Source organism: Sinocyclocheilus rhinocerous, unplaced genomic scaffold (genome assembly GCF_001515625.1).
Source record: "Sinocyclocheilus rhinocerous isolate Xijiao unplaced genomic scaffold, SAMN03320098_v1.1 scaffold30, whole genome shotgun sequence".
NCBI lineage: Eukaryota > Metazoa > Chordata > Actinopteri > Cypriniformes > Cyprinidae > Sinocyclocheilus > Sinocyclocheilus rhinocerous.
The window spans coordinates 2,266,186-2,289,485 of record NW_015657838.1 but is presented as its reverse complement, the minus strand read 5'-3'; the positions used below and the strand labels follow the sequence as shown (position 1 = coordinate 2,289,485).

Here is a 23,300-nt window from a genome sequence, read left to right as displayed (position 1 = left end):
CGCGTAAAAAAACAGTATAAGTCATTACAATCCGTATTTATGTCCCCACTGGATGCAACAAATGCCTCTTTTGTAATGGGTTTTAATGTTTTTGTCTCGCCGCTCCGGCCGGGACACGGCATCGACAGTATGGTGAGGGGCGTAACATTTCCATCACACGCTTGAGGTATTCGGCCATTCACAACGCATTGGATAGCTGGCCAATCAGAGCACACCTCGCTTTTTCAGACCGATGAGCTTTGTAAAAATCGACGCGTTTCAAAAAGGCGGGGCATAGAGGAGAAACAATAATGTACAGTATGTGGAAAATAATGTGTTTTTTGAACTTTAAACCGCATAAACACATTTCATTACACCAAATACACCAAATACTGTTCTTTTTAGCAGCATCATATGACCCCTTTAAATCTTGCTGTGCATATCATATTTTTTTTTTTTCTATGCCAAAAATGATCATTCATCTGTAACACATTAAAATAAAGGTTAACATTAATTATGAACTAACAATGAACAATACTTTTACAGCCTTCGCTAATCTTAATGTTATTTTCAACATTTACTAATACATTTTTTAAATCAAAAGTTGTATCTATTCACATTAGTTAATGCACTGTTAGTTAACATGAACAAACAATGAACAATTGTATTTTTATTTATTTACCATCATTAACATTCCATTATGCTGTAAATAATGGTCATGCATTAACTATGGAATTTAGTTTTCATCACCGAATAAAAAAAGATAATTTTGAGAATTGCGAGTTCACAATTATGACTTTTTATCTTGCTATTGCACATTTAGATATCACAATTCAGACCTTTTCTCATAATTGTGAGTTTATATCTCGCATTTATGAGTTAACATCTTGTAGTTCTGACTTTTTAACCTAGCTGTAAAATGTTAACCATCTGTTAAAGGGATAGTTCACCCAAAAATGAAAATTCTGGAATGCAACTACCACGTTCAAGGCCCAGAGAGGTGGTAAGGATATCGTGGTAAGAACCACTGATGTCACATGAACTATTTTAACGATGTCCTTACTACCTTTCTGGGCCTTGAACGTGGTAGTTGCGTTGCTGTCAATGCAGGGTCAGAAAGCTCTCAGATTTCATCACAAATATCTTAATTTGTGTTCTGAAGATGAACGAAGGTCTTACAGGTTTGAAATGACATGAGGGCGACATGATTTTTGGGTGAACTAAATCTTTAAGTTTGTGTTCAAATGTCCAAACTGTGAAAATTAAATGAGAATGAAAGAGAAATACAGTTGCAATTGTGCAATACAAGGTCACCAATGCAATAAATAAAGTTGCAGTTACAAGAATTAATTTGCGGCACACATTGCAAATAAATAAATAAAAATGACCATGTTTAGTGTTCAAGGTTACATTTTTTTTGTAGTCACATTTGTAGTGACCACATCATACCCTTCACATCATGCCAATCATCTGAGCAAATATATATAGTGTTGCATGTCTGATAAGTCTGATCGTGACTGTCAACTGTTTTCCATTATTATGGTAATTCATTGTGATTTCATTTGAATTATGAAGACGAAACAGTAGTATGATTTATGCATCAGTCCAGTATAAACCATGTCCACAAACACACAATGGGGCATTTTGTCATTGTTGACCGATGAGGTCATTTCCAGTCTCCTCGGGGAGATTCCAGGCGTGTGTAGGACAATGCGTGTGGATCATCTGATGAAGGAATGCTTAGCCTATGGCGTGTCAATATGTACATGTGAAAACAATGGGGCATTGAATGGCTGTGTGCGTGTTTAATGTTGGTGACTGTGAGGAATGTCCTTTCTGACTGTGCCGCTGTAATGCTGGGAGTGGATCACAGTACAGATGTGCACAGATGAGAGCAGCATTATAACAATGCCGCAAATAAGGAGTAGCGATTTCATCCATAAATGGGGTGATCCCAAAGCTGAATCACCAGATTTCCTTCTATTCTCCTTGCTGGAGAGACCTTTTCCTCACTGGCGGTGCTCTTTAGAGTCTAGATGCTAGTTTAGAGATTAGAGTCTTTTGTCAAGTGCTGAGACAAATATGCTACTGTAATGAATCAGGACTGGCCAGGAAAGCCATGCTTCCTGTTAATATAGGATGTTACAGTTCTGTGTTGAACAAAGTGGAAGTAGTGGTAGGAAGCATCCTCTGGACATGTTTAATGCAAGTTGTTTAACTCTATAAAGCCTACTGTATTATTACCCTCCAGCGGTCTGTGCACGCCATTGTTCAATAGGCAAATTGCTAAGGCCTCTAAATGATCAATATTATCAAAACTTTGCTTAAAAACTTGTTTTACACTATTTTTGCCTTCTGTCGTTTTATTTAACGTTTATTTTTTTATATCGAGTAAAATACCTTTTATTATAATTGTAAAAATGTCTCCCTTCAGGTTGTGGTTCACATGATTTTATGCTTTTAAATATTTCCTGATTTTTAAGAATAATTTTATGTTACTAGTAATATTTCAAGATGACATGGGAAATAAGATGGAAACATTTTTTTTTTTATACATATGTTGCATTGCATGTTTTGCCCTTCACAATACAAACTACAGAGCTTTGATCATATCAGTAATCATTTCATATCATTTTATAACTTTGGGAGATATATAATGACGAATGATATTTATATACATTTTATGTATAGGCTGTTAACATGTTAGAATGATCTCACTGATTTACATTACAAGATGTCAGAATTCCATCTTACTTTTGGCAATATAAATATCAGCAACTGCACCAAATTGCATATTTTTGCATAGTTTGGGCCTCTGAAACTGATATGTTTTTTTTTTTATATCATTGAGTATGAACTCCATATTCTTGCATATCGTACTATGAGCTATAAAAGCCTGATGTATCAAATATGATACTTAACAAAAAAATACATATGCATTTTTTCTTTATATATTTCTTTATTTCTTTATTTATTGTCTATGAGTTCAGTAAACTATTCCAATGGTAGTTCTGCCTCCAGTTAACGGAGTGAATCACATTTCTGAAAAAGACATGGTTAGTTTGTTTACTCTAGATTGTAGATAAATTGCATTTTAGGAAACATTTATTGTTGTCAGATTTTATTGCTAATTTTAAATATATTATTAAAACATATTTAACAAACACCTTTGTAGTCTTTCTTCATTAAAGTAGATATGAGCTTCTAATACTATTACTTACATTGAAATAGAGTGCAATAATCAGGCTCCGGAAATAAAAATCCCATTAATTTTCACCATAGAGGAATAGATTTTGAATGATAACTTCTAAACCTTTACAGACAGACTTACTATGAGCTGAGGTTGTTAATCGATGGTATATGCTTTTGGTGAAGCTGTTAGTCTGCCAGTGTTGTCACGATACTGGAATTTCTAACTTCGATACGATACCTTGAAAAATATCGATATTCGATACCATTTCCGATACCACGGAGTAAAAAACTGCCACAATATTAAGGGGGTAAATTTTTTTTATTTTATTTAAAGATAAATATAACAAGTCTAGAACATGACAATGAGGTATATTTTACATGAACAAAAATGTCTTGAGGTAGTGCACTTGTTCAAAAGCCCGGCTTTCCATGTTCATTTGTTTCATATCCAAAATATTTCCAGATAGCACTCCTGCTGTGTTCTTTATCAACCAAAGCCGGTCGCGGGGGCGCCGCACTCGCCATCTTTCTATTCACTTCACTTTTGCTATTTAACCAGAGCGAATGAGACGAGACAGGCACTGCGGTCACGTGTGGTGTTTGTCAACGTGCCTTTGGAGAGAAGTGAAAGTGACAGCTCGGCTAGTATCGGTGTATCGATACTTCGGGAAATGAGTATTGGTACCGTTCAGATATTTCAGTATCGATATTTATCGAAATATCGATATTTTTGACAACACTATAGTCTGCAACTTATTTTTATTAATCGCGTTTATAAAAGTGGAGCAGTCCACCAATCAGAGAATAGAAATGAGTAAATTGAACTAAAAGAACTCTTTAGCACCCACCCACTCCCATGAAGCACTGTGAATGATGTAATGAATGCAGTCTCCCTCAAGCTCTCCAACTACTTAAATATTTGTATGCATTTGCATATTTTGCAACATGTATAAAATGTTGTTTCTATATACACAGTGAACATCTTTAAATCAATCATATTATATTTTTCTTATACCGAATGCAGTGGATTAAAGCATCTACCAAATTCCTGTAAATGTAACATGTCCCACCCATCCTTTCTGAAATATTTCAAAAATGTGAATCAATCAAAAACTGAACCGGAACCAGCACATATGAATTGAAAAGGACTGACACTCAAACCACCCATGCTTTTTTCTTCTTTAAATCAAAGGTGATGAAACACCATTCCAGCCTATAACGGACATGCTTCATGGTCAGCTCAGTCCTGCTTCTCCATATTAGGAGCATGGCCTAGTTTCTCACACAGTAAACTCTGACTGCTACTTTTATGGGCAGTTTGAATGTTTCACAGCCTCAGTTTACATCTTAAACCTAATATGTTGCACTTAGCTTTGACTTGCTAATGCCATCTTTAGCAGAGCCCTGTTTAATGTGGTAACACTATCTTAACGGCCTCCATATGGCGACTGTAATCGGAGGGCTGCTGACAGGAATGTCATGCTGTAAGCCTGATTTTGCTGCCCTGGTATGGTGTGTGAGAAATAAAGACCGGACATTCTCAAATCCTATTGCAAATGTCAGTTTATTGAACATATGAAGGGTTAGCACGTTTATCGTAGTGTTTCTCTCAGTGTGTTTCTATCTGTAAAGGAAGGAAGCACCCCTAAGCTTTACAGATATGAGCAGCGAGAGAGACTGAATGTTACATTTGGCAGGGCACCAACTGGAAAGCTTTTGTTTAAGTTGTTGTTGTTTCAGAAAACATAAACAACAACAACAACACTCTGATTCTCTTTAGTTAAATGACCCACCCAATAAGTCACCGAAGTATTCAGGCAATCTTCATGAAAGTGCCCTTACGTGTTTAAACTGCAGAAAACAATCATGTGACTGTCAGACTAATGCTCTCTCATGCTCTGCACAACTGTCCGCTTGTCCACTTCAGATCAACATTTCCATACAAGGGTTTCAATTATGATGCCTCTAGTGGCACCAAATGGAATTGCAAAAAATATTACTTGCTGTGTTCAAACATGTTGCTACTGTACATCGGGCCACTCAGAGGTTTGACCACTTCAGGTTTGACGGAAATGCAGTGTTATTTTAGTATTATTACTGTTATAATGTTGTTAATTTTTTTATTAGATTTTATGTTTCGTAATTTCTGTTTTCACTTTAATTTTAGTTTATGTTTGAGTAATTTTGTTGTGTGGTTTTGTCATTTTTTATATTTTTTTATGTATTAGTTTTAGTTTGTTCAGTATTTGTTATGTTAGTACTTGAAGTAAACTAAAATAAACTTTTAAAAAATATTTTATTTAATTTCAGTGAACTTTTTTTTTTCTTTTTGAGTAATGAAAATGATAATAATGCTGTGTCAGTGTTGTTTAATCATGATATGTGGATGACATATTAGTTTAATATTAGAAAATTACAAACTTCATCTTGAAAAGCAAATTTGTTGCCATAAACTAAAAAAAACCTTTTTGTTATATTACTTTTTATCTTTCATGCTTGAACAACAGATCATATAATTTTATTTTTGATTGAGATTTTGAATTTTGATGGGTATTTTACAGTAATGACATCTCAATGGGTTTAAGGGAGTGGTTCTCAGACTTTTTGACTGTAAGACCCCTTTTATTCAAGACAATATTCCTATCTAAGCTGATTTGTACTGGTATTTCTGTTAAAATAAATAATCTCAAAAATATGATGTTGGTTTAATATTATACATCTTTATTTTGTAGTGTTTTTGGTGTATATTTTTAGCATTGTAATTAAGATTATGTTAAAATAACTTTAAAAATAACTAATTAAATAAATAATGAAATAACTGATTGGAAAACCCGGCCCCTGGTTTTAGGAGAGCAATCTGAACTAGATACATCTTTAATGCATCATGCTATTGTGGATTTCAGAATATAAAATGAACTGTATCTTTTAATGCAGCAGAGATTATGAATGTTTCAAGGTTTGTCAAGGCAAGATTCATGTGACACTTCTGCCCAGGCATAAGATCTATTGATAAATCATAATACAAGGTTAACTTAAAAAAGAACCATTTGTGTGCTTCCAATTAATGGCTTAGTGAACAGCATTAGCTGACCTTTTAGGTTATATCTGAGATTCATGCATCAAGTCACCAGTACAGATTAACAATAAATGTTCTCTCTGTTACATAATTTATATGACGTGGATTCTTTTATACACTAACTTTTTTACAGTTTTACTGGACAGCTGGTATCAGTCTTCCTTCTTTCCACTGCTGTATCCTGTCAATGAGAAAGGCCAGCCTGACATATGACACAGGCTGCTTCTTTCTCTCTCCTTCTTGCATACATTATACATTACATCTGTCTTCTGCACTGTTTAAGCAAAAGAAAGTATGTACCAGCTTCTCAGTGCTGAAATACACATGGAAGGAAGCCAAACCGACAGAATCCACCCAAACTGTTTGTACCTCAGGGATTTAGGGGCTTCATTTCACAATCTTTTTGACTATTTTACACTCCCTGCTCTTGCTATTTGCACTCATTAAGTTAAAATACTGAGAGTTGCCTCAAAGTGGCCTCTAAATGCTCCCTCCTAAAACACCCTCCTTGCAGTTTTTCCCACTCCTTCACCTTTATCTATTTAACATCTGCTTGCAAATTTCTTAATTTTTCTCAACCCTTGTGCTGTGCTGAAAATTCTTTACCTAATTTGGTGTTCTCTCATTATGCTATATTATCACCAAAACTTGGATTCAATCTTTTTGTCAGCATGTTTTCTTTCAATTAGCACAGGTTTTGTATTTATTTTTGGAGCGGATTGATCATGGGCATCATTGATCTGAGCTTATGCACCCCAGTTTTTGAGTGAAAAATCATTATTTGTGGATAATTGTGTGAGCAAGTCAGTAAGTTTTATGTCTAACATTAACTAACATTTTAGGGAAAAACAAAAATCCTCTCCTGGTCAATATGACTGGAACACAACATTAGGGTCAAATCAAGAAAAAAAATCTGTCAATGGGTCAGAAAAATAAACTTGTTTTCCCTTTGAATTAAGTATATTTTTCTCACCCAATTCACACATCGCTGGGAGTTTGATTGACAGGCGATCTGACCTATCATAATGCTGAATCTGTCATTTGTCTGACAAACAAACCAGACAGGAGAGTAGATTTAAGTTGGTGGACTTGAACTTGAAAAATTGTGTGTATTGACGTCTTTCCACAGTTGAAACAAGATACCTTCTGATGTTCATTCATGTTTATTTTGTGCTATAACTAGTAAAGAGAAAGAGATGATTGGTTCACGTGCTGCTTGAACTGAGGCGCTACAGCGATCTGTCGCGACACATTAAAGAGCCACAAAACGCTATTTATTGCTTGAATTTCTTAAAAAATGACAGAATTTGAAAGCTGAGACTTCGTTTCATACCAAAAGTAACCTGCTCTGTCTTGTCTGTCAGTGCGTTGTCAGTTTCCTCTTTGATCCACAATGTATTTTTTGTTGCGTGAGAACATGATGTGTGATGTGAGAGCGCCATGGCTTGTCGGATGTAGCAACAGTAACTAAGGGGGGCGGGTCTTTGTGAAGGGTCAATTGGAAGATATTTGTCTTGTTTTAAGCTTAAACTCACTTCATTTTGATTCATTTTCCAGAAAACAACACTTCATATCTTATGTCTTTTGGCTTGTATCTTGAATCGTTAGATATTTGCACTGGAAAACAAAATAAAGTAAGAAAATCATTTATTTTTGCAGTGAAGGTAGCTATTGTCCCATTGATGAAGTAAATAGTCAACCATAGTGGTATTTATATTTCACTGTATCTATATTTCACCGTTGCCTCCCAAACATTCTCACCCACTTTGTTACATATATGTGAACACAACGAGCTCAAGGGAGACAAGAGAAGAAAAATAAAAGTTAGAAATGGAAACTGGCACACACAACAAAACAAGCAATTCGAATGAGTTCATTTCAAATGATTAATCATTTGTTTCCATGCATTCGTGGAAAATAAATCTGTCCAACATTTATTTATTTTTCTCAAAGAGCCTAAAAATCATAGCTCATTTAGAAATGAATGTCTATACATGTTTATTATACAATCTGTCGAAGCCTGAAACCAATTATCAAAGTCGTTCCATCCAAAATATTAGCAAATTAATTCTAAAAGCCAAAGAAACTACATTAGGGTTTGTGAAACAGCCTCCTTTCACACTGACGGTGTCAAATATCATGCTTTTTGTACTTTAAACAAGCAGAAAGGTAAAGGTGAGGACAGGTTGTGTCTTTGTGTTTTCATGCCTGATTGATTTTCTCACTTTCACGGGTTGTTTGTTCTGAGAGCAGTGCATAGACACCCTAGACAAAACCAGAAGAGAGCTGGCTTATGTATCATGGGCCAAACACAAAGTCTCACGATAATGATTTTGAAAGCAACGACTTTCAAGCACTCACATTTTTCATGTCTATAAAAAGCATTTGTTAAGAGTTTTATCAGCACTCTTGTCTGCTTTTGCTATTTTTTTTGCTCATGTCATGTTTGGGTTTGTTGGGATGCAAGACTGATCCAAGAAGGAAAAACAAAATTCTCATTTCAAAGCAGTTCCCCTGCTGTGCTGATCCAGGCTGCAGATTAGCACGCTGTGGTCTGAACCGGGCGTAGCCATCGCAGGATCTCTGTGTGCTAAAACATACATTCGAACGATAAAGCAATATATACACATGTACAGAGATCACACTACTCATGCATATCAGCAGGGGTGGGATCTGACCTCAGTCATGTGTTGGAGAAAATGGAATATCTGATCCTCAACAGATCTGACTTTGGCCTTTAGAGATCTGCTGGTTGTTTGTAACAGGATGAATGAATTACTGCCACTTTCCACGAATAGAGTACAAAACTCAAGTTTACCTTCTAGAAACACTAGTTGGACATACTGTTCAAAATCTATGCTCTTTTATGCGTGCCAAGGATGCATTTATTTATTTATTTTATTTTATTTATTTGATGCAAAGCTGAATTTTCAGCATCATTACTCTAGTCTTCAGTGCCACATGATCCTTCAGAAATCATTCTGATATGCTGATTTGCTGCAAAGGAAATATATATTTGTCAGGATTATGTGATTGATAGAAATTGCATCACTTTTGATCAATTTAATGCACCCTTGCTTAATAAATGTATTCGTTTTGTTAAATTTGTTTAAAAATACATATTTATTTAATCATTTATATTTGGTAACAGAGTGTTTCTGTCAAAATGTAGAAATTGGACTGATATTATTCTACCTGTTTTCTCACCTTGCTGAAAAAAGTAATATAATATAATATAATATAATATAATGACAGGGAAATCATGCAATAACAGTATTGTACAAAAAAGTGAAATATCTAAACTAAACTTTTTTTTTTTTTAGTAGTTAAAATGTACAAAATAAAATTATATAGTAAAAATATAGTAGTAATTATTATTTTCCTTACAAGACATCCAGTTCCCTTGCAGAAAAGGATACACTTTTGTAAGCTTGTCTGAATTGCTGGAAGAATGTCTCTCATTGGCACTGAGATTGCATTAGTGATGTCAGATCTGTCTGTTCACATACGGAAATTACACTCCAGGGATATCAAGCTTTTGTAAAAATGGCCAGAGCAGGTCACGCCCCAGGCGATATTTGAGACCGAAAGCAGTGATTCTCATGGTCCTCAGCACCCACATGCTGATTCAGTTGGAGGGCTCATGGGTGGGGGCAGCACAGTCTCAGGCCGACCCCGGCAGCTGCTGCTAATGCTCACATTGTTTCTCCAGATGTGCAGACATTTGGCTGCCTGCCTCACACGTGAGCGAGAGAACGGCTGCAGTGATAGAGGAATGCGTGGATGGAAAAATGGGTTCCCAGGATCCAGTACCAGGCCTTTATTTGAGTCATAACAGGTGAACAGGTCTGTTCAATTCTTGGCCTGATGCCCCTGTTTGAATTTACAGGTCCCTCTATGGTATCTGTAATTTTTCAGGATAGACCAAACAATCTGTTTTATTTTCACGGTAACATATACATGTACTGTATATACGTATGCAGTATATATTGTGTGTGGTATGAAGATTTTCTGTATACATCAGTTCTAAATTGCTAAGATTCATGGGGACCATAGTAAAATTTTATGGGACCTCTCTCTTTGGGGTGAATGATTAGGGAACTATAGCTGTCTCCTGTATACCTATAAAACAGTAAGCTTGACTTGACCTTCCTTTACCATTTAACAAATGAAGCCGAAGAAATATCAGCTGTAATTTTTTAGCATTCTTTTAACTTATATCTACACAATTAACTGTAAAATAATAGAACAATTAAATCAAATCTTTAAATCGTTTACAGCAACCCTCCGAACTAACCGATTTACTAGAAAGAATCAGACTTTCAAGCTCTACCCATAGAGAGAATCGTTTAGGACAAACCAATTCAGTAGAATGAATCAGACTTTCCAATGTTGATTATGAAAGAGAGGAGTGCTTAGAACAAAGCAATTCACCAGAATGAATCAGACTTTCCAGCGCTACATTGGAAAGAAAGCTAATAAGATTGTTTGTTTACGTCTGCTCGTTCAGAAGAGAAGGTGCTCGCGCAAGTTAACAGTGTACAGTGGCTTTTGGTTGCGTCACTCACACCAATAATCGTTGGGAAAAAGTAGATTGTTTCTGGAAAAGCTACACTGTTTTGAAAGCAGTTGAGCTACTTTTCAGCTACTGAAAATGTAGGCGAGTTAGTAGCATTGGAATTGTTAGTTAGTTGTTTCCCAACACTGCACTGCGGCAGGAATCAATCAAGACGTGAGTGATGTGATGTGTAGCCAAGTGTCCCATACTCGGAATTTGTGCTCTGCATTTAACCCATCCAAGTGCACACACATAGGAGTGAGTAGTGAACAAACACACCCAGAGCAGTGAACAGCCATTTTTTTGCTGCAGCGCCTGGGGAGCAGTTGGGGGTTCAAGTGATCTGAGGGGTTCAGATCTCACCTCAGACTCAAACCCACGACCTTTGGGTTACAAGTCAGACTATCTAACCATTAGGCCACAACTGCCCCTAGGCTATTATGCACAAGACTATTATTACTTCACTTTACGGTTTACTGCGTTATTTGCACTGGTGGTGTTGTGCATGTTGCCCCTTTAAAGTCCCCAAAAATATAAAGTGCTGTTTCATAGGGACACCACAAAAAGAGCAACCTGTGTCTATATGTAATTGAAATCTTTTTAAATATGCTTTGGCTGAGTGAAATCTATGTAGACTGCTTCTCTGTCAAATACTGTCTGTGGTGTGTGGATTATTAGACAAAAATTATCTCAAATATCTCATATCTTACCTGTTACTGTATGAGAAATAATCGTAAAAATTAGACAAAACTGCACAATGTAAGCAAAGAAATGGTGGTCACTATTTTGAACTTTCTTATTTACATTTTTCAAAGTATACATCAAAAATGATGTGCATATATTAATTTGTCATGTTATTTCCATATCATTAGTATTCCGCCAGCTTTGAATTACTGGTCTTATGCCACCCTTGCGTCGCCCATAATTTGGTTCAAAGCTCTTGTCCTTGAAAGCCATCTACTCTGTAAACCTGTCGCTGATGCCAATATTATGTGTTTACTGCCTCCTAATGGTTCAGTTTGGAACTTCACAGTCATTTTCTGCTTGCAGGGTGGATGCTCGGGGTCTTCATGTGGTGGATGTGACTGCAGTGGTGTTAAAGGGGCGAAGGTGAGTATGTTTTCCTCTGCTTGCTCCTTTATAGCTAATTTTTCTGTCAGACACCTTCACTTGTGCCATATATTACCTTATGGATGCATTTGCTAATGTCAGAGCGCTAAACTTACATAGAAGGATCTGTTGCACCATCTAGTGGTGCGATTATGTTAACAGTATATACTCTGTCCTGTAAGATCAACAGTGAATGTGGGATGCATATGAAATGTACTACATGGAAAACGCTGCTTTATTAAGAAAAGGTGGATAACACAAATTTTCTTTAAATCATCATCTTTCGTTCATCCTTATTAGGGTGAGGTTGGGCTCCCTGGTTTGATGGGCCTTGTAGGATTTCCTGGATTGCCAGGGCCTGAGGGCCCCCCAGGGTCAATGGGAACAACGGTAAAGTAACATACTGATTTTGAAGTCATTTCAAAATACAAAATATCCCTTTTTTGAGAGTGTGTGTGTCCTACATACTAGTGCGGTGCAGTGGATCTCAACTGGTTTTGCTTTAGGTTTTATTGGGTGACCACATGTCCATGCACAAGCGTAACGCCTGATTATTACATAACACTTGTAGTAACAGATTACAGCAGTATTCACACTGGGAGCATGAGTGCATCTCAGAATTCGCCCAATTTACCGTAATGAAATCGCCTCACTCACACAGTATGTGTGGAACTGATGTAAAAAGCACCGTACAGCTTCAGGTACACTAGTGAACGTCTGACTCCATCTACATACCCAAACAAAAATGCAAATTCAATGAAGAATTAGCCTATGTTTTAGAAGCACATTTTAGTCCAGCAATGCACAACACATTAGCCAAAGGAGTGACTTTGTAAGCTAAAATGAACTAACAATGAACAATACTTTTGTAAAACAATACATTTGTAAACAGAAGTTAATGTTATTTTTTAACATCTGACAAGTTGCATAAATGGTATATTTATACCATTAATAATTCCTAATGCATTAAATAAAGCATTATCCAATGTTAACAGTTTTATTTTGGTTTTTACCATTAAAAAGCAATAGGCCTCTTTTTTTGAAAAGCTCAACGTGGTCACCCTAGGTTTTTACAAATGGTGACCAACACTTTGCAGTTAGGTAAGTTAAATAAAGGTAAATAACTAACAAATGAACTAATGTAGTTTTCAAATGCAAATGAGCAAAAGCAAACATGAATTGCAGTGTTCTTTCAATATGTTTTTATGTTTTAACCCAGGGAGATACAGGGGAGTCAGGAGCTCCAGGACTTAAAGGAAACAGAGTAAGTGTCCATAAATATCATATGCTAAATAAATATATTATGTTATAATATAGTCATTTTCTGTAAGGCAAATAATAAAGAAAATATTTTTTACATATAATTTTACAATAGAAACACTATAACACTGTATATACATTTAACTTTTACAATATTATATATTATAGAGTTTTTTCTTTTTGTAGGGCCCACCAGGTGTGGCTGGTTTCCCAGGACGTCCAGGTATTCCTGTAAGTTGAACTTCTGTTCAAACAAAATTGATAATCATTAATGAATTTTAGGAAAAACATAAACTCTCTGCATCTCTGTATGTTTCTGCTATTGTTTTGATTTTCTACAGGGTCTTCCAGGTCTAGAAGGGGCACCAGGACCTCACGGAATCCCAGGCTGCAATGGAACAAAGGTACACCATGTTTGTTGTTTTTATGAGACCTATGACTTTTTTAATCCTTAAAATGCAAAGTGAGCCTATAGGGATAAGCCACTACTTTAATTGTCTTAAATTATTCAGGAAATCCTCAGTGGGATTGAATAGAAGATTTATTTTGTGTTTTGCAGGGGGAGCGTGGTTTTGACGGAATTCCAGGTGTTCTGGGAGTGCAGGGACCACCAGTATGAGTAGTTTTATATCATATATGACTCTAATATGTCAAATGTATATCAGTGCTTAATGTATTGTGCCTTTAGATAAAAATGTACATCTTACATTATGTGTTATAAGTCACTGTATGTTGTTAATCCAGTCCAACAAAATATTCCCGACTTAACAAATGTTTTTCTGATTCTTACTCAGGGTTTTCCAGGTTTGAAGGGAGTAAAGGTATGGAACACATTCTAACTTAGTTTTGCATAATAAAGCAATAAGTCATGGACGGCCATATGTTACAGTGATTTTACCACAAGTATGGGGTGCTCTTAAAGTGGTAATTCACTATTGGCTTTTAATTAAAGTTCGCTGTCTATGAAGCAGAAATGCATACTTTTTTTTTTCTGTATCTGTACACATGAATAATTTACCTATACTACTGACATTGTCACAATATAAAGCTGGTTGAAAATTGGAAAGAAGCATAACGTGAAGTATGAAGAGTGCCTAAAACAACTGTAACCATGGTAAAATCAATATAACGTACATTCTCGAGTGCATAGTTGCTTTTATAAAATGGTGGTAATATGATAAAAGACATCACTAATAATGAATTATATTTTCAGAATAATGAATTCTTAAAAGTAGTAGAGTTCATTAGTTATTGACATGTATCGTAAAAATGGTGTAGTGAAATTTGTGTGTGCTCATATTTCACTCTCATAGGGAGATCCAGGTGGTATTATTGGAGTACCCATCCCTATAAAAGGAGACAGGGGCTTGCCAGGACAACCCGGTTCACCAGTAATGATTTTAATGCACTTCTTTGTGTTCATGTTGAAAATATGCATTTACTATTGATAACTTCTTGTCTTTTGTATATGTTAACATGTTCCATTGTTTCCAATCTTTATCTAATTCTCTTTTCTTTCTTAGGGACAACAAGGAAATCCTGGACAACAAGGGCCAGTCGGCCCACCTGGACCAATGGGACCTCCTGTGAGTCTAAAGTTAAAATGTAGTTTGTAGCCTTAAGCACAATTAACCAACACCAGTGAACTTGCTCCTGAATCTCACACCATACGATTTTTCTTTGAAGGGAAGGTCTGGTGAACCTGGCCAAAAGGGAGAGCAGGTAACTGTTTCACTCATTTGAAATCTTTTGAATATTTGATAACATTTGAGTCTAGACTTACTGAAATGACCAGCGTCTGTCTTAACTGTCCTTGTTGTAGGGTGACAAGCTGACATTTATTGGTGAGAAAGGACAAAAGGTGAGGAACCATGGGCTCATAAAACATCTGCCATTCGAACCTACAGTGGCACTTGCAGCATATGCTTCAGCCAGGCAAACACAAAGTAATAAACTAGATCTGCCTAAGTACTTCCTGCTATTGAACATGACTGGAAGCTGACAATATGATACAAACAATAAGCATAAGCCTCAAACTCTGTACCCCATTTGCACCCCCCCACCTGTTGCATCACTAAAGCTGACCGCCATCTTTACTGGTTTAGTCTCACTAATTATCATATTATTTCCTGTTTCTTTTTTTCAGGGAGAAGGAGGTTTAACTGGTCCCCCTGGTCCACCAGGCAGACCAGAGGAACAAGGAGGCACTGAGACAACAATTTATATACCTGGACTACCGGTATGGTATCATCGAATACTTATTTGTGGTTTAAAGGGGTCATATGATGCTGCTAAAAAGAACATTATTTTGTGTATTTGGTGTAATGCAATGTGTTTATCTTAACCAATGATTCCTAATTGCATCTACTTCCGGAAGGCCAAATAAAGTGCTTTTGCTTTCGCACTGAAACACACAGCGTCTCCCTGACATGGCTGCATTAACACTACTGCTGTTCCTGAAACCACTCCTTCTTTCTTTGCGTGCACATTTGGGCGCGTTATGAAAATCTTCCCACATCGTGACGTAGATATGTGGGGGCGTGTTAGAACGAGCCGTTTTAGGTAGGCGTGGTTGACTCTTAACTTTTATAAAGAATATCTCTTTGGATTTGAGACTTTAGTCTCTGCAACTTTACAGATCTTCTTTATGCACCAAGAGTTTATAACACTTCAAAGAGAAAGGAAAAATTTTAAATCGCATCATATGACCCCTTTACGTGTCCAAATACTTGGGGGCTACATTTCTTTTATCTAAGTTACATTGTTAAGTGTTGCATATTTTCTAGGGTGAAAGAGGCTCTAACGGAGAGAAAGGAGAAAAGGTAAGTGGCAGCACAAAATTGTGGACTGAAATATAAATATAACCACATTGTACAGAGTCAGTTCTATAATTTTAATAATATAAATTGTATATTACATTTTGTATATATTAAAATATATTATAATATTATATGAGTTTGCACTTACATATACTGTATATATACTGTGTATATGCATGTCTGACCTGTAATACAAAATTGAACCTTTGTTGAAATCTTTGACTTTCTGAGTTTGTCTAATCATAGCTGCTTTGAAATGATATGTGTTGTGGAAAGCGCTATACAAATAAATGTGAATTGAATTTTAAGGGGATAGTAATAACAATTAATTTAGCCTTTGCCTTCATTACCAAGGGTTTTTGTGCACCACATCAATATGGAATCAAAGGTGAACCAGGACCACCAGGACCAATCGTAAGTGACCTATACAAGAACACAACTAAATATTTACTTACTAAATACATTTATCATAAATCAGTCAACTTTAACTGTTACATTCAGTGGGGTCCAAATTTCATACACCACTAGCGAAAATGTGATTTTCTAATTTAATAACAGTTTATTTCCTTATAAACTATATTATCAGCATAACAAGTTGAGACAAAGGTTAATCTGAAGAAAATTTTAATACTTTTAGGAATGCTGTAGTATTTGGCTTATCCCTATTTTAACTCCACACGTTTGCATAAAACCTGATGATCATCTTCATAGAGCATCTTGAACATCTGTAAAAAGAACCACATTATCAATGTCACTCATTTTCTTTGTGTACTATTTCAAGGTTAATATTCAATCTTAAATAACTGTATTCATCTAAGCCATAAAGTGTCTTAAGCCATAAAATAACTGTACATCTTTTTTTGTATTAATAATGATTGTTGACCTATCTCATCATATGATAGTATTTTATATATTATGTGAAATCTGAGCTTCACTTTATGTTTTCAAAGGGGAAACCAGGGAAAGATGGACAGAATGGAGAAAAGGTGTGTTGATCTTGGACAATGACTTCAGATTTCATCAGCAATGTGGATACCTGTTAAATTCGATTGTAGTTAGTCATACTTTCTTATTTCAAATACGTAAATCACATTGATTTAGATTCTTTTTAAATCCCTTTGATTGTGATAGGGGGATCGGGGCTCAGCTGGTACTCCTGGCTTTGATGGCTTTAAGGTAAGAAACCCCATCTTGAAGGGCCATGGTGTACCTCTAGACATAAAATGCATTGCTATACATTTTTATTTTAATTTATTTCTATTATGACGTTTGTTCATGTTAGGGGGACAGAGGAGACAAAGGACCACCAGGATATGTAAGTGGTTACACAACTCCATAAAAACTCATATAATGCCTGCTATACTGAACGGAACCACACACTACGTCTGCACCTGATTCACTTAGAACAATGTTATGGACTGGTAGTCGCGTATCTTACAGGGTGGTGGTCGTCCTGGCCCTCCTGGTCCTCCTGGCCCCACTGGAGCACAAGGAGAGACAGGTGATGTCTACATAATGTCTTGTCAGTATCTGGTTGTCCTGTAAAATTCTGCAGTGTCTTTATCTTTTCATCTGTTTTCTTCATTCATCAGGTTATCCAGGAGAGCGTGGAGATCCTGGACCCCCAGGTAAGAAAACACTCTGATAAAGTGTTAGGTAGAATTAGGTCAGCTTTATATAGTAGTTTACAATAATGATCCTTTCCTTCATGATCATGGTTTACTGCAGGCAGGTATATTCCTGGTCCTCCTGGATCTCCTGGCTTCCCTGGAGAGATTGGCCATAAGGGAGATAAAGGAGCTGATGGACTGTCTCTTGAAGGTTCAAGAGGAACTGATGGACAACCTGGCCCCCCTGGACCACCAGGACCGATCAGTAAGAACATCTTAAACACAAAACAAACTCATTCAGCAAACTCATGGAGAGAATGGAGTGACCATATCATTGTAGAAAGAGTCTTTGCCATGCACATTGGGTTAAAGTCTGGTAGTGATGAGACACAATGTATAAAGATTCTTGTGTGGTTCCTTTGATTGCCCATTCCAAAGTGTCATTGGCATTGTTACTTTTATTTTAGATGAAGAATGTAATATCGAAAAAGGAGCTCAAGGCCGACCTGGACCTCCTGGGTTGCAAGGAGAAATAGGACAGAAAGGTAAGGAGGTCATTCAATTATCCATTTGTTTACTGTAGTTTTGGTTTCATCAAAATTGGTTCTGAGTTTTTGGCTCTTTCAGGTGATCAAGGTGAAACATGCACAGAGTGCACTGCTTTTGGGCTACCAGGTTTGCCTGGTGCTCCAGGGCCAAAGGGTCAGCAAGGTGAGAAGAAATGAGCAAGGCTTTGTTTTGGTATGTTTGTTCTTTATGAGATTATGCATCACCCTGGATGTTTTCATTTTAGGTTTTACTGGACTAGTGGGGAGTAAAGGAGAGAAGGGTGTGACAGGACCACCTGGGCCTCTTGGAATTCCTGTATGTATATTTTCCATCCTAATTTAACATTTATTACTTAGTATGTTTTTTGTGGCACCAAAAATCCCTGGATACAAATGCATCAGTAGTGCACTGTGGAATCCTGTCAATATAAATTTTACCTTTCGTCTTGCTTTTCCTTGAACTCTAGGGTCAAGATGGCTCTCCGGGTTTAATGGGTGCCCCTGGCGCTCACGGTGAGCCTGGTGATATCTTTGTGGCTCCAGGGCTGAAAGGAGATAAGGGTTTACCTGGTACTACTGGAGACAGAGGATTCGCTGGTGTTGATGGGCTCCCAGGAAAAGATGGTCGGCCAGGGCAACCTGGACCCAAGGGAGAGCCTGTAAGTACAAAGTCTGAGAGATCTGAAAAAACAGGCTTGACAAATAGCTGAATCCACTTTTGCATCTAATTTACAGTGTATCTGAATCCCACTGTCTATATTGCAATGTTTTCTTAACCATGGAATATCTGTTAATTTGATTCATAAATCTTGTTTCTGTAATTAGGCTAGATTTGGTATTAAGGGAGATCGTGGCCTGGATGGAGATCATGGTCTACCCGGCCCTCTGGGTGAGAGAGGTCCCCCAGGTCTTCCAGGCATAGGTCGGCCAGGTGAACCTGGTGAAAAAGGCTCAGCAGGTTTGACTGGTGCACCAGGAAGGCCAGGATTACCAGGTCAGTGATTTAGAGTAAAAATGTGCTTATCCACTGGTTGTCATTGTTCTGTTCTTTAAAATAATCACAATCTCAAATATCTTTGTAGGAGCCAAAGGTGAAGCTAGTAAAAATATAAGTTTACCTGGACCTCAGGGTGCCCCAGGACCTCATGGAGAGACTGGCAGACCTGGTCTTCAAGGTAAATTCAGGTTATGCTAACGTGTCATCCTGCTTGAAAACTGGACTCAATGCTCTGATACAAAGCTGGTTGTGTTGACGTCTCTTTCACTTTATCACTCAGGTGACAGAGGTCTTCCAGGTGAACATGGAGTTCAAGGATTCCCAGGAGACAAAGGTGACCCTGGACTGCCGGGAATTGGCCTTCCTGGGCCCCCAGGGCCAAAAGGCAAGTACCATATATAGTGTCCATAAGTGTCAAATTTTGTTTAAAGGTGAAATGCGCTAATACTCTGCATGTTTAAATATTAAACCTCAAAGTTCATCATTGATAAAAAAGCTATAGTGGCAAAGATTATAGGTTTCCATGAATTCACTTAGTCTTTAGCCTTGCTGACGGTAGTAATAATTACTTTTGCGTAAATAGGGGTCAAATTATGTGTCAACTATCTAATCTAGACTGTAACACCTTTCTAAATATCCATCTTTCCCACTTCTAGGATACTCTGGGATTCCAGGTCCCGCTGGGATTCCAGGAGAGCCTGGTCGAACAGGTCAGGATGGCTTGCCGGGTCGTGCAGGGACATCTGGGCAAAAAGTATGATGGTGGATGTCATTTAGACTTTTTAATGTATTATAGTTATATAGAAATGGGTCACTTTTTTAATTGACCCTAAACTTTATCATATATAGGGTGAACCTGGCAGGGGTCTTCCTGGTCCTAAAGGTGCCATAGGTCAGACAGGAGTGCCAGGATTTCCAGGGGAGAAGGGTAATCCTGGAATGCCAGGGGTTCCTGGAACTGAGGGACTTACTGGGCAACCTGGACTACAGGGAATCAAAGGTACATTTACTGTGTCGGTTTCTCATAATAAATTTGAATAGATTATTTACCAGATGTTCAGAATGTACTTTCTTTAGAACTGACCAAGGAATATTTAGCAGACAGTTTTGTTCATTGTAGTTGAGTTCAGCAGTTGAGAACAGAAGAGTGAAAACATCTGAGCATTTGGAAAACATCCCGGTGGTTTCACCGATGCATTTTTCGAAAGTAGAAAAAGAACTAAGGAAGGTGTCCCTGGGTTCTAGTCTCATTTCAGGCAAAACAACAACCAGTTTGATCTTCTCCTGGGAAAAGTTGACCATAAAAAAATTGGCAATTACACTTTTTTTTTTTTTTTAAGGAAAGCATACCAACCAAACATTGGGTGACACTGATGATTTTTAAAATCATCCAGTCATTGCAGATAATGCAAACTTTCTGATTAACTTTCACTGTGCTTTGAAAGGCTGACGAACAGGGTTGAGGACAAACAAGTTGGGCAAATATGTGAAAGGTCCTCTTATGACGCTTTTCCACTGCATGGTACGGCTCGGCTCGGTTTGCATTTCCACTGCAGTTTAGTACTGCTTTAGAGTGGGCGTATGGAGCGAATTTTGTGACAATATTCATCAAACAAATCCAGAATTTTGCAAATAAACACAATTTGCTTTGCAAAGAAAAACTTGACTTTCAAACAAACGCAAAGTGATTTGCAAATACAAAACTATTTGAGAGAAAATGCAGAGGTATGGACAAATATATGTATTGTATGTTACAACTGTGAGACTCATTTGCCTTTTTATGAGGAAACTTGGCTTGATTTTCTCACAAATGCGTGCAGGCAGATTTTCTCACAAATGCAATTAAACAACTTTCTATTCCAAAAAGAGCAGATGGCGCTGTCGGTCAATTTACGCTAGTCTCCCGAGACCCGAAACACCTGTTTACCTTTTCAGACCAGTATGAGTGGGGAACAGGTGAGTTTCTGTCTTACTATATCTATACTTAACCATATAGATGTTTCAACAAATCGCTACTACAATGTCAGTGAAATTCACAATAAGTGCTGTAAAGTTGTTAACGTTAAAAAATCAGTAGAGACATGGTTAAACATTTAACTAGGCAGTCTTTCCATATAAAAACTGATCCATTCACCTTATCCTCTTATACAGTTGTTCAACATTCAAAACAATGCAGGGGTATAACAATATATCGTGTCACAATATATTGTACTATCCATATATTGTGGATAGTGTCAACTGTACCAAAAATGAAAGCGTTTTGAATTTTATTTTTACGTTAGGTCAAGTAAGATTTATTGTCATTCGGCTATATATGTTGAGACTTAGCCTACAGTGGAGAGAAATGTTATAGGCTACCTCTGCAGTAAAATTTTAAACATATAGGTATAAGTATAAAACTACACATAGACAACCTACTGAAAGGAGTAGGCTAATATGCAAATAGGCTACTATAATCAAACTAGTTTAAGTTCAGGTGAGCTTTATTGTGATTCAGCTATATAAATGTACCAAAATATAATCTAAACATTAATATCCCTTATAAAAATTAACCATGGTTTTACTAAATAAATACCATGGTATTTGTATCAAAGCTGTCGTTATAGAAATGGTCACCTGCAAAAAAAACACGGTTACCACACTTTTACTATATAGTAAAACCAACTTTAATTTTCGTAAGGGATATCATAGTTTATTATCATATTTATGTTTATATATAGCATAGTTTATATACATGCATTGTACAACATTTAAAACTAAAAGTGGCCTGTAAGGAGATAGTTCATATTTCAACCAATATACCGGCAGATTTTAGTCTGACAATAACCTGTTTGGAATAGTCCAATTGAAAATATGTAGCTTTTTATATATGGCCGAGCAACATTTTAACTCATGAAGTTAAGAAAAAAAGGCTACTGTCAGGAATTATATTAGTGGCTCTTCAAAATGCAAACGTTCGTCATCTGAGTCACTCCGAGAAGAGTCCTCGCTGTCCAGAGTGTGTCTTCACCCGTGTAGCGCACCATCATCCAACGTGCAGAAAAAGAAAGTAGGCTAAATTCTATGATGAAGCTTGACATTTTGATGCCATTTTTCGGGGGCATCTACATGTTTACCTGGCTGACCTCAGATCATTAACATGTGAACAGAGCGCATCACATTAGCGATAATGAGGTGAGACAGGAGAAACTTTACCTCTCCTACTTTCATATGAATTATATAATCAGATTATATTTGTTTTCAATTTCAAATTGGTTTTAAAAGTAGACATTTCAAGCTTTCTATACATATATGTAGCATGTATGTGAGGCACATATTCACTGAGATTCAGGTTGTTTTATGCATGTGCCTGTGAAGAAAGTTCCCGGAGACTAAGACGGCAGAGAGCGCGGCCCTGTTTGTTTTCTTTATTTTACAAAAGCACATTGTTTTGTTGTTATTATGACTATACACAAATGTTTGCTTAGCTAAAAAATACATAATTATTTTAGACACAAATGATTGCACAGTTACAACATTTAAAAAGTTTTAGATATTGTACTAAATAATGTGATTTGTTTTCAATTTTTTATTAATAATTAATGACCTCTTGGGTGATATTACTATATCTGATACTAAATTAAATTGTCTAAGCTTTCATTTTTGGTACACAATATTGTGGCGAGCCATAATACATTTGCATTTTAGTATTACAATATATTTTGTCACGATATATTGTTAATGCCCTGCATTGTTTTGAATGTTGAACAATTGTATCAACATATGTATATATTCTATATCCCGTGATCCAACAGAGGATAAGAGGTATGGTGACTGGATCAGTTTGTATAGGGAAAGACTGCCTAGTTAAATGTTTAGCCATGTCACTACTGATTTTTGAACTAATCAGTCATGTTAACAACTTTACAGCGCTTATTGTAAATTTCTCTGACACTGTAGTAGGGTCACTTTGTGAAAACATCTAAATGGTTAATTATAGATATAGTAAGACAGAAACTCACCTGTTCCCCACTCATGTTGGTCTGCTGTATTCCCTTAAAAGGTAAACAGGTGTTTCGGGTCTCGGGAGACTAGCGTAAATTGACAGACAGCGCCATCTGCTGTTTTTGGAAAAGAAAGTTGCTCAATTGCATTTGTGAGAAAATCTGCCT

The 23,300-nt window shown here is 36.7% G+C and overlaps 1 protein-coding gene across 2 annotated transcripts in view; it reads left to right on the top strand.

Annotated features, from left to right (window-relative positions):
- LOC107721605 (collagen alpha-1(IV) chain-like) overlaps window positions 1–23,300 on the top strand; it is a 65,163-nt gene that overhangs the window by 24,574 nt on the left and 17,289 nt on the right. The window contains exons 2-30 of one of the 2 annotated variants that reach the window (XM_016529706.1): window positions 11,856–11,915; window positions 12,216–12,305; window positions 13,135–13,179; window positions 13,362–13,406; window positions 13,517–13,579; window positions 13,735–13,788; window positions 13,970–13,996; window positions 14,489–14,566; window positions 14,699–14,761; window positions 14,862–14,897; window positions 14,998–15,036; window positions 15,322–15,414; window positions 15,962–15,997; window positions 16,349–16,408; window positions 16,945–16,980; window positions 17,126–17,170; window positions 17,277–17,309; window positions 17,435–17,495; window positions 17,587–17,622; window positions 17,723–17,869; window positions 18,072–18,149; window positions 18,232–18,315; window positions 18,398–18,468; window positions 18,620–18,811; window positions 18,978–19,146; window positions 19,235–19,327; window positions 19,430–19,534; window positions 19,806–19,903; window positions 19,999–20,149. In XM_016529706.1, the coding sequence (XP_016385192.1) occupies window positions 11,856–11,915; window positions 12,216–12,305; window positions 13,135–13,179; window positions 13,362–13,406; window positions 13,517–13,579; window positions 13,735–13,788; window positions 13,970–13,996; window positions 14,489–14,566; window positions 14,699–14,761; window positions 14,862–14,897; window positions 14,998–15,036; window positions 15,322–15,414; window positions 15,962–15,997; window positions 16,349–16,408; window positions 16,945–16,980; window positions 17,126–17,170; window positions 17,277–17,309; window positions 17,435–17,495; window positions 17,587–17,622; window positions 17,723–17,869; window positions 18,072–18,149; window positions 18,232–18,315; window positions 18,398–18,468; window positions 18,620–18,811; window positions 18,978–19,146; window positions 19,235–19,327; window positions 19,430–19,534; window positions 19,806–19,903; window positions 19,999–20,149 (2,188 nt within the window). Of the gene's footprint in view, window positions 1–11,855; window positions 11,916–12,215; window positions 12,306–13,134; window positions 13,180–13,361; window positions 13,407–13,516; window positions 13,580–13,734; window positions 13,789–13,969; window positions 13,997–14,029; window positions 14,290–14,488; window positions 14,567–14,698; window positions 14,762–14,861; window positions 14,898–14,997; window positions 15,037–15,321; window positions 15,415–15,961; window positions 15,998–16,348; window positions 16,409–16,944; window positions 16,981–17,125; window positions 17,171–17,276; window positions 17,310–17,434; window positions 17,496–17,586; window positions 17,623–17,722; window positions 17,870–18,071; window positions 18,150–18,231; window positions 18,316–18,397; window positions 18,469–18,619; window positions 18,812–18,977; window positions 19,147–19,234; window positions 19,328–19,429; window positions 19,535–19,805; window positions 19,904–19,998; window positions 20,150–23,300 lie in introns of those variants that run through there. The other variant, XM_016529707.1, reaches the window with a different exon arrangement.